This window comes from Fopius arisanus, unplaced genomic scaffold, assembly GCF_000806365.1.
Source record: "Fopius arisanus strain USDA-PBARC FA_bdor unplaced genomic scaffold, ASM80636v1 scaffold00111, whole genome shotgun sequence".
In the NCBI taxonomy this organism is placed as follows: domain Eukaryota; kingdom Metazoa; phylum Arthropoda; class Insecta; order Hymenoptera; family Braconidae; genus Fopius; species Fopius arisanus.
Window position 1 is genome coordinate 22691 of NW_011887850.1, and position 12241 is coordinate 34931.

General features: G+C 40.3%; 1 protein-coding gene across 1 annotated transcript in view; it reads left to right on the top strand.

Annotated features, from left to right (window-relative positions):
- rdgA (retinal degeneration A) overlaps window positions 1-12241 on the top strand; it is an 18060-nt gene continuing 5819 nt past the window's right edge. Inside the window, exons 1-4 of the mRNA XM_011312994.1 lie at window positions 1-2728; window positions 5588-5723; window positions 9368-10436; window positions 11442-11824. Coding sequence (XP_011311296.1) covers window positions 1722-2728; window positions 5588-5723; window positions 9368-10436; window positions 11442-11824 — 2595 coding nt within the window. The 5' untranslated portion in view covers window positions 1-1721. The remainder of the gene's footprint in view (window positions 2729-5587; window positions 5724-9367; window positions 10437-11441; window positions 11825-12241) is intronic.

Sequence of the window (12241 nt, forward strand, 5' to 3'; positions counted from 1 at the left end):
GCTTTGGGAGTCTTCGGCGTGTTGTGCCACGACGAGGAGCCCTCACCCGGTTCATCACCAGCCACCAGAAGAATCATCGTTCAACAACTGCGTAACAATAGCCCGAGGAGATTAGTCTCAATCATCATCATCCCACTAGTTCCAACCACCCAAACGACCACATAAAAAATTCCATCGGAATTGCACGAGCTTGGAGGTGCGCCAGGTGGTGTTGACCAACTGGTTCACCAATTCCCTGGTTAAGAATTTTTCAGGGAATTGTGATATGGAGATAATCTGATGTGGGAAGGTGATTCACATGGCACGAGGAAGCACATGGCTGGTTGTGGCTATTATTTTTCCAAGCTCAAGCCGTGAAAATTGGAATACTGAATGGTGATGTTGGGTGGGTGGGAGCTCAAGTGGCTGAAAGGTAGTGGGGATGTTCTTGCCATTTGAAGGGTATATCGCAGTGTGTGCTGTGTGTGAAGAGTGACTGAAATAAGAGGGGGTGGGTTTGGGGTGGCTAGGGTGTGTGTTGGGGGGTAAAATTAAGTTACGGGGCTGGATAGGTGGATCGATGGTGGTGCTGGCTGCTGGTTATCGTACACTCTCGTACTCGTGGCTTGTCCAATGTGGTACAAATCAACGGGATCATCGTGTCCATCAGTCCATGAGTGACGAGTGGTCCCGGTAGATTCGCCTGCTACGAGGATATTTCATTTTGCATCGTAATCATTTCATGAATATGTCATTTACAAGCTCCGAGTGTCACGCGAATTGGTGATACGTAACGAACATTGTGGGATAAAGGGTGGGTAAAACAATTGATGATGTACCATGATTGATGGGATGATTTATTTGTTGTGATGGGGAAGAAGTTTTTGATGTTTCTTGGTGAATGCCAGACATACGTGGGCGTTCGTTGAACTTTCACACCACCTCGTGATACGATCGTTCACATCTCGAGATTGAGGGGAGTCAACCTGAATGAGTCAATGGGAGATTCTCTGACAAACTTCTTGAGACGATTTATCAGGGGATCAATGGAAAAAAACTCGGAGAGCTCTCATGAAATTCTATTCGTTGGATTCGGTGACATTCGACGGAATCAACTGATCAAGTATTCATGAAATTTCCTGTCTTGTGTGAGAGGGATTCGGTGGAATGGGGGGGTGTCTTTGATGCTGAGTAATCGAACAATTTTCTTGAGGTATTGGGTTTACATGGGCTGAGAGAGACGAGGGAGGTTCTGTGCATCGGCTAATTTGTTAATTGCTGTGCCAATTACATCGGTCTGTCGATTATAACTGAGTGGAGTACAGTAATTACGCTGATCAATTAGAGGTAGGGGGGCAAAGGATCGAAGAGGGGAGCTGCATTTGCATTGCGATCAGTCACTTCAAGGGCATAATAGAGAGAGGAATGAAAAAAAGTCCTGGAACAATCGGATGGAGTGTGGAGTGAGGGAATATTCCATTAGACAAATAATAACTGGCCTGAATGAGCTAGGATGGGCAGGAAATTAGCAGTATCGCTGATCAGCAGTATTGTTGCCGATGTAGGGGATACGTTAGCCAAAAATTTCTGGACTAACTTGATGAATGGCGATTCAGGTGTTATCGAGTTGACTGGTGTCAGTCTCATGTCCTCGCTGCTTCACTGGCTACCAATAAGCCAATCTCATAGTCAATCTGATAGTGTTGATAAAGCGGGGGCTATAGATACTGGAATATTGGATAATGCAGAGACTGCGTTCGACCTTCAAGAGGTCGCGCACACCGACCGGGGCGGAAATGAAGTCACAATCGAGTTTGGAAGTGCCCAAGCAAGTGAGATCAGCGTCATTCGATGAGATACAGCTGGAGGCTAAAAGACACGACGACCACGCCAAGTATCGTGATCTATTGACAAGAATAAACACGGCGTCTTCTTCATCGTCATCGTCACCAGCAAGGTCGTCAGACCAGCGTCTGGCGACCCTGCGGGTGCCGCAATTGCAAAATGCCCAGAGATCAAAATCCGTTGATGTTTATGAGAGGGGATCACTGCTGTCATCATCACCAGCTAGATCATCTGGCTCCTCGGGATCACGAAAGAGTGATACACCCTTGATACAGCTTTCCGGGTGTTACCACTGTGCCTGCGTTGAAGAGTGGAAGGCGCAATTTTTCAGGAAAGATGACAATGACTCTGAGCCTGATGACGAGGACGAGGACGAGGATCTCGATGAGATCAGTATTGAAGTTGTTGATACTGATAATGATGAGGAGACGAGGAGGGAGGGTAGCCCGGAGATTCGGGTGACTCTGACGAATTATGAGAGGACGGCTGATTGTCATTCACATCGACAACTCACTGATCCCAGGCCAGATGTTATACCTGGTGAGAGACCCAGAAGATTATCACGACAGGAGGCTGTTATATCGTTTCCTATTGAACCACCATCAATTCTTGGTCCAGATGATGAAGACGACGAGTCCAGGGGCGACGACGACGATGAGGACGATGTTAACAAGTGCAAACTCGTGGTCAGGGATATTTTTCTTACTGTACCCGAGTTGAAGAGAGATCGTGCTGCGTCTGTTGATTCGTGTTTCAATAATAAAAATGGTAATGGGGATGGGGGTGACTGTCTTACTGTGCCCCAGCAGAACACTAGGTCCAAGAGTGTTGACATTGTTTTGCCTACTGATCAGCAGACGAGGTACACTGCTTTACTACCCAGCAAGGATCACAGAGCCAGAGGGTGGGTACGTCGGGTGTCTCAATGGAGTGTCTTTCTTGTGTTATTGCTGTAGCTGTTCCACTGTATTATTTAAACATATCGAACTTGTGGCTATCGCGCTTGTGGAAAAATCCTATGGAGATGATCCCATTCGGCACTCCCTTTAACGGATTATTCATGAGATAACCATTTGGAAATGAATTAAGATGTTCACAGGGATTTTTAAGCTATATGGAACGATTTTATCGCGGCTTCGTGTAGTTTGTTGGGGTACGTGCATGAAAAAAATATCCTGGGCGTTCGTTAAATTGCTCCCGATAGAGACTACAAATTCCTACGGACATTCTTTCGTTGTTTATCGAGCAATTTCTGGTTGGAATGGAAATTCCTACGCGAAGTCATAGACGACAGGATTTCTCCGCGCATCTCCTTCGGAGGGTGGAAATCCTTTTCAATATTCTTTCGTTTTCTTACCGCACATTTCTTCTCAAAATTTCCACAATTTTTTCAATTGATTAAAAAATGGTATATGACTTAAAAAAATTATATAATACCGCATTAATTATTGATTTCGTTCAATCATAGTAAGAAATTGGCCACAGGATTTTTCCACTGCCCCATTGGTCTCCTCATCCCGCTTGCTAATAAAAAAAGGCAATTCCTTTGATAAAAAAAAAAAGAGAATGCCGATGCTATCGGAGAAGTTGGCACGCAATTATTTTCACTCGGATGGGGAAATAACTTGCCGTTTTGTACACTAGTTTCACTGAGTGCCTTGAGGAAGAGGAAGAAATAATAGAGATCGCCCCTTCCGGTATTTTTCAATGACATCATCAAGCGTTCACGCCCTTTAGCACAACACCCTCGATATTTTCTCGAAGCGTGCACCCTCCATTTGCCCATACGTTGCCATGGTCCCTTCAGTATTCATTCAACGTAATATAATCTGAAACACCTTGGAGAATACATCTGGGTGTGGATGATTTTGGGGTACCCTAAGTAGCTCGTCGAGACCCAACGATAAAACGAATGAGATTGGGACCAGTCAGTTCTCATTTGATTTCTTTATCCCCGAATCATTGGCTCTCCAATCACTCCAACGTCACTCTCTCGACATATCTCTTTCCATTTCTCATGTCCCAGGCTGTCTGTATTATACTTCCGCTTACCCTCCTTTATCTCTTTTTATTATCCACCTCAATTGGACAGGGAAAGCTCCAACTCCACTAGTCATTATTCTCATTTGACGTGAAAAAACAACAAAAAAAAATCCATGAGAGAATTCTTTTAATTAATTCCAGAAATCACCGACGCGTTTTGTTTTCGTGGAGTGATTTTAGTCGGCTTTTTTTTTATGTCTTGGTTGCTGAATGCATCTCTGCTCTGACACAATGTTCCACCGAATTGTAGACAGCTCTTGCACTTGTGCTTCAATAGCTCTCACTGTACCGCAGGCTAATTAGTCGTCTCGTTGGGAATTGGGAATGCTGAATGACATTAGGTGTACTCGTTACGCTGGTTAATTTGGAGAATTTTTCAGATTTGACCGACACTGTTACAACAGTGCAGAATTGACAACCAGCAGAATTCAGCAGTTGTTTCAGGGCTTCTTTAATGCAGTCTCAAGGCGAATTGATTTATTCATTTATTAGGATAAAATAATGATAGAGGGATTGGAGTTATCGGGGAATCGTCAGCATGAAAATGATGAGTTCGAATCTCTCTTGTGGAATTTTTTATTTCATCTTTTTTTTTCCAAATATGACACGGCATGGTCTTGTTCCATTTTTAAATTACTACTTTCAATTCTATCGATCTACTTCTTCTATAAATTTCATGTGTTCATTCTCTATGCTACGTTTCAGTGTGATTAATTGTAAGTGAAAATTTTTGTGACTCGTGAGGTGAAGAGTGAGTGAAGACATGGGTTCTGGCAGTTTTGTTCAAAAAAGCAATTCGTCCAAATATTTTTTTTTCAAAGATAATCATTGATTTCTTCTCTGGAAGAATATGTTTTTTTTTCCGGTGGGTTATATCAATTTTCATTCGGGGATTTTAGACTGAAGTTTTCAGCAAGAGCGTTGGAACTTTGCAATTATAATTCTTGAAAAATTTATGAGAGAAATGAAGGAGATGCAGGTCTTGGGGGATTTTAAGATATTTTCTTTCCTCTTGGAATGAATTAAATGTCTTTTCACGAAGAAACCTGGGATAAATAGTGAATAGTATTGGACGAGTCGCTTTGTGAGCCAAAGTACTAGCCCCAGACGAATCAATCACGAAGGTCAGACACTATTCAAGATAATCCGAGACATCCAGTGATCTCCACTCAAGAATAGTGATCAAGTTATCCGAGCAGTTGAAGTAAAACTTTATGCAACGTATTTTTATCTATTCATTTTTATCCTCTTTTTGTTTAAAACTCGCGAGGGGGTGGAGCCGTGAACTCTCGGCTCTTGTGGGTGAAATTAAATTGAAGAAGTTTGTGGGAAAGGGATGGGAGAGGACTACGTTAGAGTGAAAAGAACGCGGAAGAAAATGAAAAAATAAAAAATGACAAAAGGAATGAAAAATTGTTGGGGTCCATGTGGCTTTGTGATTTTTTTTTTCAGTAAACTCGCTTGAGGGGTAACTGAAATTTTTTCTCTAAACGAGTTCAACAAGGGGATGTGTGCACGTGGGGAGATATTTTATTCGATCAACTTCTCGAGTCTCCCTTCTAGTCGCATTAATTTTCCAACCCCAGGAGTCGGTAGTGGAATATTTTTCTTGACTTTAACCGGAGTTTTAGTGACTGATAAGTAAATTAATGGGGGGGGATTCGCTGGGGTTATCTTGGTTATTTAATATTGTCATTTGTTTTCTCTCATTTATCAACAGGGGCAGGGAAGAAGCCGCCAGTGGCAGCAGAGAGCCGAGATCAACCCCAGATTGGGGCCCAAATGCTGTCAATGGTGAGCACCTCTGGGTACCCACAGCAGCTTCTGGGGATTTCTGTTACGCCAATGATTGTTCGGTAAGTCATAAAAATCGAGATAAAGTATATCCCTGGAATATCCTCTCACCTGGTGAGCAGAAGCTCTTCGGGATAGCGCGAAATGACGGCCCATTCATCTCCTAAACTTTGTGAGGTACATAAAATAGGTAGTTCCATCTTGGAGAAAACTTTTATTCTCCTCTATTCCAGCCACATTTTGTGGGGAAGGGAATGGCAGTAGAGGCGCGAGGTTGCTATTCAATGGGAATTCTCGGTTTTATGGTGATGGCATTTTTATTTTATTTTCAAACACCTGGGGGAAAGAGCAAGTGGGTAATTACAGTGGTACCCCTTCACTATTCATAGGGACGAGAAAAACACGTGCAAATGCACAGAAAAAAATTCATCTGGGAGAAATTATGTTTTGAATTATGCTTTGTGAACTTGGAATGTTTAATTCAGGGCAATTTTTCATGCACTGCTGTACAGAATAGTCAAGAGCTCCAATAAAATTCATTACAAAGACTTGAAAATTTTTGTTTGAGAAAAAGTTTTGAATAAAAATAATCACAATCACGTACACGCATATAAAAATATTTGAAAAATTTATATAATAATTTTACAAGCATAAAATCTCCCACAAAATTTTTTTCCAGTTCGATGGGTTCATGGAAATTAGCATAAATAAAAAATCCGCTGGAAGTATCAATGTGATTATTATTCATATGGAACGTATCAATTTTAGTCCAATTACTCCCTAAAAATTGATGATAATGAAAAAAAAAATCAGAGTACCGTATTCTAGACTCAATTAATTAAACCGAGTGTAATTTGATCCCGAATATTCATGATTTCATAAAAAAAAATTCAAATAACCCGAGTAATTCTCATCCTGTGTTATTTAAAAATGCAAAATGTCTTGATTTATCCGGGGAAATAAAATGCGCTGATGTCACCCCAAAAAATGAATATGCAATTTCGATGTCATCTAACGACACATGCATTGAGTGAAAGAAAAATATGCGAGTGAATACTGAAAAATAAAGAACTCCACACTTGTCGGTGAGCTGCTTGAAAATACCGAATTATTCATTGCCGAATGAACTTTCTTGACTCCTCGAAGAGAGAAAATAAAAAGCCTCAGCCGAGGATAGAAGAGGGTAGTTTGAGGGTAGCTTTTCTACAGAAGCAAACACTCTACGCCCTTTTATTTTCTCGCTTCGTATGCATCTGAATACTCTGCAATTCATAAATCCCCAGGTCGTTAGTGCTTTTATGTTGGGGTCGCGTCAATAACTCGGCTGTTTTAAATGGTGCATTAACGTAACATCGATATTCCCCACGACACGGAATAACAAGGAAGGAAAAAAATAAAATAAAAAAAATCAGCAAACTGTTGTACCCCCTTGTAATTGGAAAGTGTAAAGGAAATCATTGTTTTATTTGCCTCTGTAACGTCATTTCCCATCCACTCGGCTGTTTATAAACTCGCATTATCCGGAGGATCTTTTGTTCATTCTGTTGAGTAAACGCTTTCTCTACCCTATGCCCCTATATCACCCCTCTTCCCCACTTTCCTTTCATTTCCAGGGTTTCAGATTGACACGCGAGACTCGTAATAGTCCCTCTCTTCGGGGAGGACAGGGGCTCAATCTTATTAAAACTCCCACTTGCATAAAATTACCTCCACGGAATGATTATAATTCTCTAAAGGCTTGGGGAGAGCATGAAATGCAGGAAATATTCACTTCTCCGTTGCTAAAATACCTGCCATATCGCTTTACTCATTGGCACATTTGTCGGGGAGATATTCTCCCTGAGAATTTCTTTATTTCAATGCGCATGGAATTTTTAATGCTTTTTTTCATTATTACCAGTCTGAATTATTTCAGTTGATACGAAATAACTCGAATGGAAAAAATTTCAAATTTTCGCGGAATATATTTTGGAATGTGAATAATTGAGGGGTCTTATCTCGACGTGGAGGATCGAATCCTCGAAATGTCTAATACATTTTTTATTAAAATTTTCAATAATACTTTAAATAATATGTCAAAATTCATGAACATGTGATTAAATATCAAATTTTGCATTACAACGAAACGAGAAATTCCCACATTAATTTATTTGAAATAAAAAATATCCTCGCGTCGATTATACAATATTTGAGAATCCCAATGTCGGTACATTAATAATAAATTATAATATCAGTATTAACATTTCATAAGCACTGTTCAAATAGTGAGATATTGAACGAAAAAGATCCACATACGCATTAATAAATAAATAACATGATAATAATATCGGAATAATTCATGTACAAAGTAATTGTACTGAAATTTCCGATCTCTATCAATTCTTCATAAACCATAAATACCCAATCGCAAAATCCGATCCGAATTAACCCCGAGTATTAGACTATCTCATTCATTCCCTCATTCCATTGAAAACTCATATATTTTGACCTATTTCCATAAATTTTCATCCGAGCTCATTATCTTTGTATTTCAACTTCAAATAAACCGTGGAGGATTTTTTTTCTCATAAAAAAAATAGGTCTGTCCAGTCCTAGTGACATTTATGTGGACAGAAATAATGTACGAGTGTTTATGCGTTAAAATATGGGAGGCACGTGGAGCGACTTTAAATAACAAATTTATGGCAATAATTAAAACTACTGGGTTTTCTCCGTTTTCCCTACTTCCGGGGTTGATTTTTTTTTATCATGAAAACAGAATTTATCAGACGTTGGTTTCTTGGGAAGAGAAAATGTTAGCATTGTGGGATAGTTTATGGGCTTACTGAAAATTTCATGCCCCAAGCTGCTTTTAATTGCAACGCGGGGGTGTATTTAAATATTGTCGAGCATTCGCTTGGATCGACAAGAAATCCAAACAAGAATCGCATATTCAGCTTTGCGATACGTTTGTGGATTTGTTTCCTCTGCCAAATCATGAGATAATATTATGGTACAGGGTGAATGGTCCAGCGTTCGCGGAACACTTGACGCACTTGTTCTGGAATATTTGTTACTTTTTCTGTTTGGAAATGATATCGCGTTCATATCTGCAATGAGATCGTGTGCAATACAACAACAGTTCGGTTTATTGTAATTTTCTTGCGGGAACTTCCTGCTATTTCTGTAAGAATTTTATTCCTCTATGCAAGAGTCAATATTCTCCGCATTCGTCGAATTCGTGAATCAATTCTTCAATACAAGTACCTTTCACAGTTCAGAAAATTTTATAATGAAATTGTTCTCGAGGAATTTCAAACAACTCCTCAATATTCTGCGTCGATTACATTTTCGCGAAATATTGTTCTTTGTACACGTATGATTTTTAGATATTAAACATCTCGTATTTCCCCTAAAATTTTATTTGAACCACGTAAAAATTCAGAGAAACTAGACGCATGGCTGAAAATTCATGAGTTATTGAATAATTATAAAACCCACAAACGGTTATTCCCATTAATCGAAATTTCCAAAAAAATATAAAAAGGCGAGAATATCAGTAATAACTGTTTAAAGAAAGTACAAAGTAAAAAAAAATGGTGAGAGAAAATGAATAGAGCGGATGGAAACATAAGATATGTATTGAGTGGAATTGAACAAGAGCGCAAAAAAAAGTACACGGAGATATGGTAATTTAAAAAACATATTGATTTTGGTATGTCCACAGAAACATGGACCCAGGCTGAAGTGCGCAGCGTGTCGGGTGGTGGCACACGCCCTGTGTGCAGGAAATTTGAATTTCGATTGCAAACCAAGTTTTCGTGATGTAGGTGTTCGTCAATACCGCGAACAAGCATCGACCCATCATCACTGGGTGCACAGACGCTCGCAGAAGGGCAAATGTGCCAATTGCTCAAAAGCATTTCAATCTAAATTGAGCTTCAGCTCTAAGGAAATAGTTGCAGTGAGTTGTAGCTGGTGCAAACAGGCTTATCACAACAAGGAGGCGTGCTACAACATGGATAGAGTCGGTGAGAACTGTCAATTGGGTACACATGGTAGTATAATGGTGCCACCCTCTTGGATTGTCAAGCTGCCGCGCAAGGGAAGTTTCAAAAGTAGTTTGCGTAAATCACCGAGAAAAAAGAAGGGCGGAGCTGGTGGTGGTACGGGTGCATCAGCAAGGAGAAAGAGCAAGTGCGGTGACAAGGATAAAGACGATAAGGATCAGGGAAAGTTGTGGGCGATAAAGCCCATTCCATCACCAAATATTCGGCCAGTTGTTGTCTTCATAAATCCAAAGTCCGGGGGCAATCAAGGGGCTAAATTGCTCCAGAAGTTTCAGTGGCTGTTGAATCCACGACAGGTGTTTGATCTCACGCAGGGTGGACCCAAGATGGGTCTTGAGCTATTTATGAAAGTACCCAATGTTCGGGTACTTGCTTGTGGTGGCGATGGAACTGTTGGATGGGTTCTCTCGATTCTTGATCAAATTGGAGCGTCACCACCACCCGCCGTTGGCGTTTTACCACTCGGCACTGGCAACGATTTAGCTAGAGCACTTGGATGGGGCGGTGGCTACACCGATGAGCCTATTGGAAAAATTCTATCCAACATTGGTGACAGTGAGACAACTCTCCTGGACAGGTGGGAGGTCAATGTCGAGAGAAATCCAGATGCCACTGGGGATGATGATGGGGGCAAGGGGAAGGAAAATCTGCCACTCAATGTGGTGAATAATTATTTCTCACTTGGAGTTGATGCGCATATTGCACTGGAATTTCACGAGGCCAGGGGTGAGTTTCATCAACTGTTTTTTTTATTTGATTATTCTTCTTTTCTGGATTCAGAGAGGAAGCTCCTTTCCGGTGCGAATTTTTCAGTTGTCTATTTTTTTCACTCATTTTTTTTTTCTTGAATATCGCTGGAAGGGATTGATGCAAGAAACTTTGAAAGAAGTTAATGGATATCTGTGTAAACAGTTTTAGGAGAGCTCTTTGTATCAGATTTTTTAAATTTAGAACTTCAAGAGATTAAATCAGATTATAACTACGGAATTCTGTGAATTATGGGGTCGTATAGGGATTAAAAGAAAGCTGTGAAGTTCAACTATAAATGTAGAGGAGGGCTTCCAGGAAAACTTCGTTAAAGAGTTTGAAAGATTGAGAGATTCAACGCAGTGTAAAATACTTTCGGAAAGAAATATTCTGACTTTTTACTATTCACTAATTGAGTTTAAGTGGATGCAATAGTGTAGGCCCTCAAAAATCCTTCATTAATTGCGAAAAAAATAATCGAGTGCCAGAAGCTGATTTACGAATAATCCATGAGCGCCGAAATATTGAAAAATATGGTTTTTCAATCGAATAGGGAAATAGTAAAGAGTAATGCGTCGAGTTTTTAAGGAATATCTCTGAATTCAAGAGCGGTACTGATATTTCTCTCAAATCCTTTTTGCAGCTCCTACTCCACTCCACAAAAAAGATCTTGAGAAAAATTCCACCGTCTCTCATGAATTCAAAAATATTCTCTGTACACTCACATACGAATCCTCGACTTGTTTCCCTTTACCTGCTCATAACTGACTGAATTAATAAATTTTCCAGAAAATAGGGTTTAAATAATATCCTGAAGTACAACAAAGGTACCTCCCGACATTTTCCCCAGTTGCTCATTTCTGCAATAATATTCCAATTAGCAAAAACGTGAGAAGCTCCACACAAAGTTGCGATTAACGGTAAAGCTCGGGTGATGAAAAATTAATGTAACGGAAGTTGAGAATATTCAATTAATCCCGACAGAGGCACACCCTGAAAAATTCAACTCTCGCCTCCGGAACAAAATGTTCTACGGGCAGATGGGTGGTAAAGATCTACTCCTCCGGAAATGGAAGGATCTGTCGGAATTCGTGACTCTGGAGTGCGACGGCCAAGACATGACCCCAAAACTCAAAGAGCATCGGGTGCACGCCATTGTCTTCCTCAATATACCGTCTTACGGTGGTGGTACACATCCCTGGGGTGGCGGAAGTGGCACCAAAGAGCCAGCCACTGATGATGGACTTTTTGAAGTGGTTGGTCTTACGACTTATCAACTTCCGTTGCTCCAGGCTGGTGGTCATGGTACCTGCATCACCCAGTGCAGCAGAGCTAAATTAATCACAACGAGAACCATTCCGATGCAGGTAAATCATTCTCACAGTATCGGGGGAATTTGTGCGACAGTTGGTACCCTGGGAGGGTTGGGTTTGTGTGGGTGTGACCTTTTGCGCAATCGAATGGACAACTTTCCGATTGATCCTACTTTTATTCTTTCGGTATTGGAAAGGAGATTGGGAGCATTCCAAAAGTTTTATCCGAATACGTAAACAATTACGAGTAGACGTTGAATTTAAAGTGGAAAAGAATTTTTTTATTTCCTCTTTCAACTGGTTAAAATTATTTTATTTAATCGAATTTTTTTTTATTCAACCTGGCGAATTCAAGTTTATTCGGATAGAATGGAATATTGCTTGCATTTTTATTCAATTTCATTGGTTTCACTCTTTTTATGATACATAAATTTACAGAAATGATTTATTTCGAAGGTTTCGATACTGTTA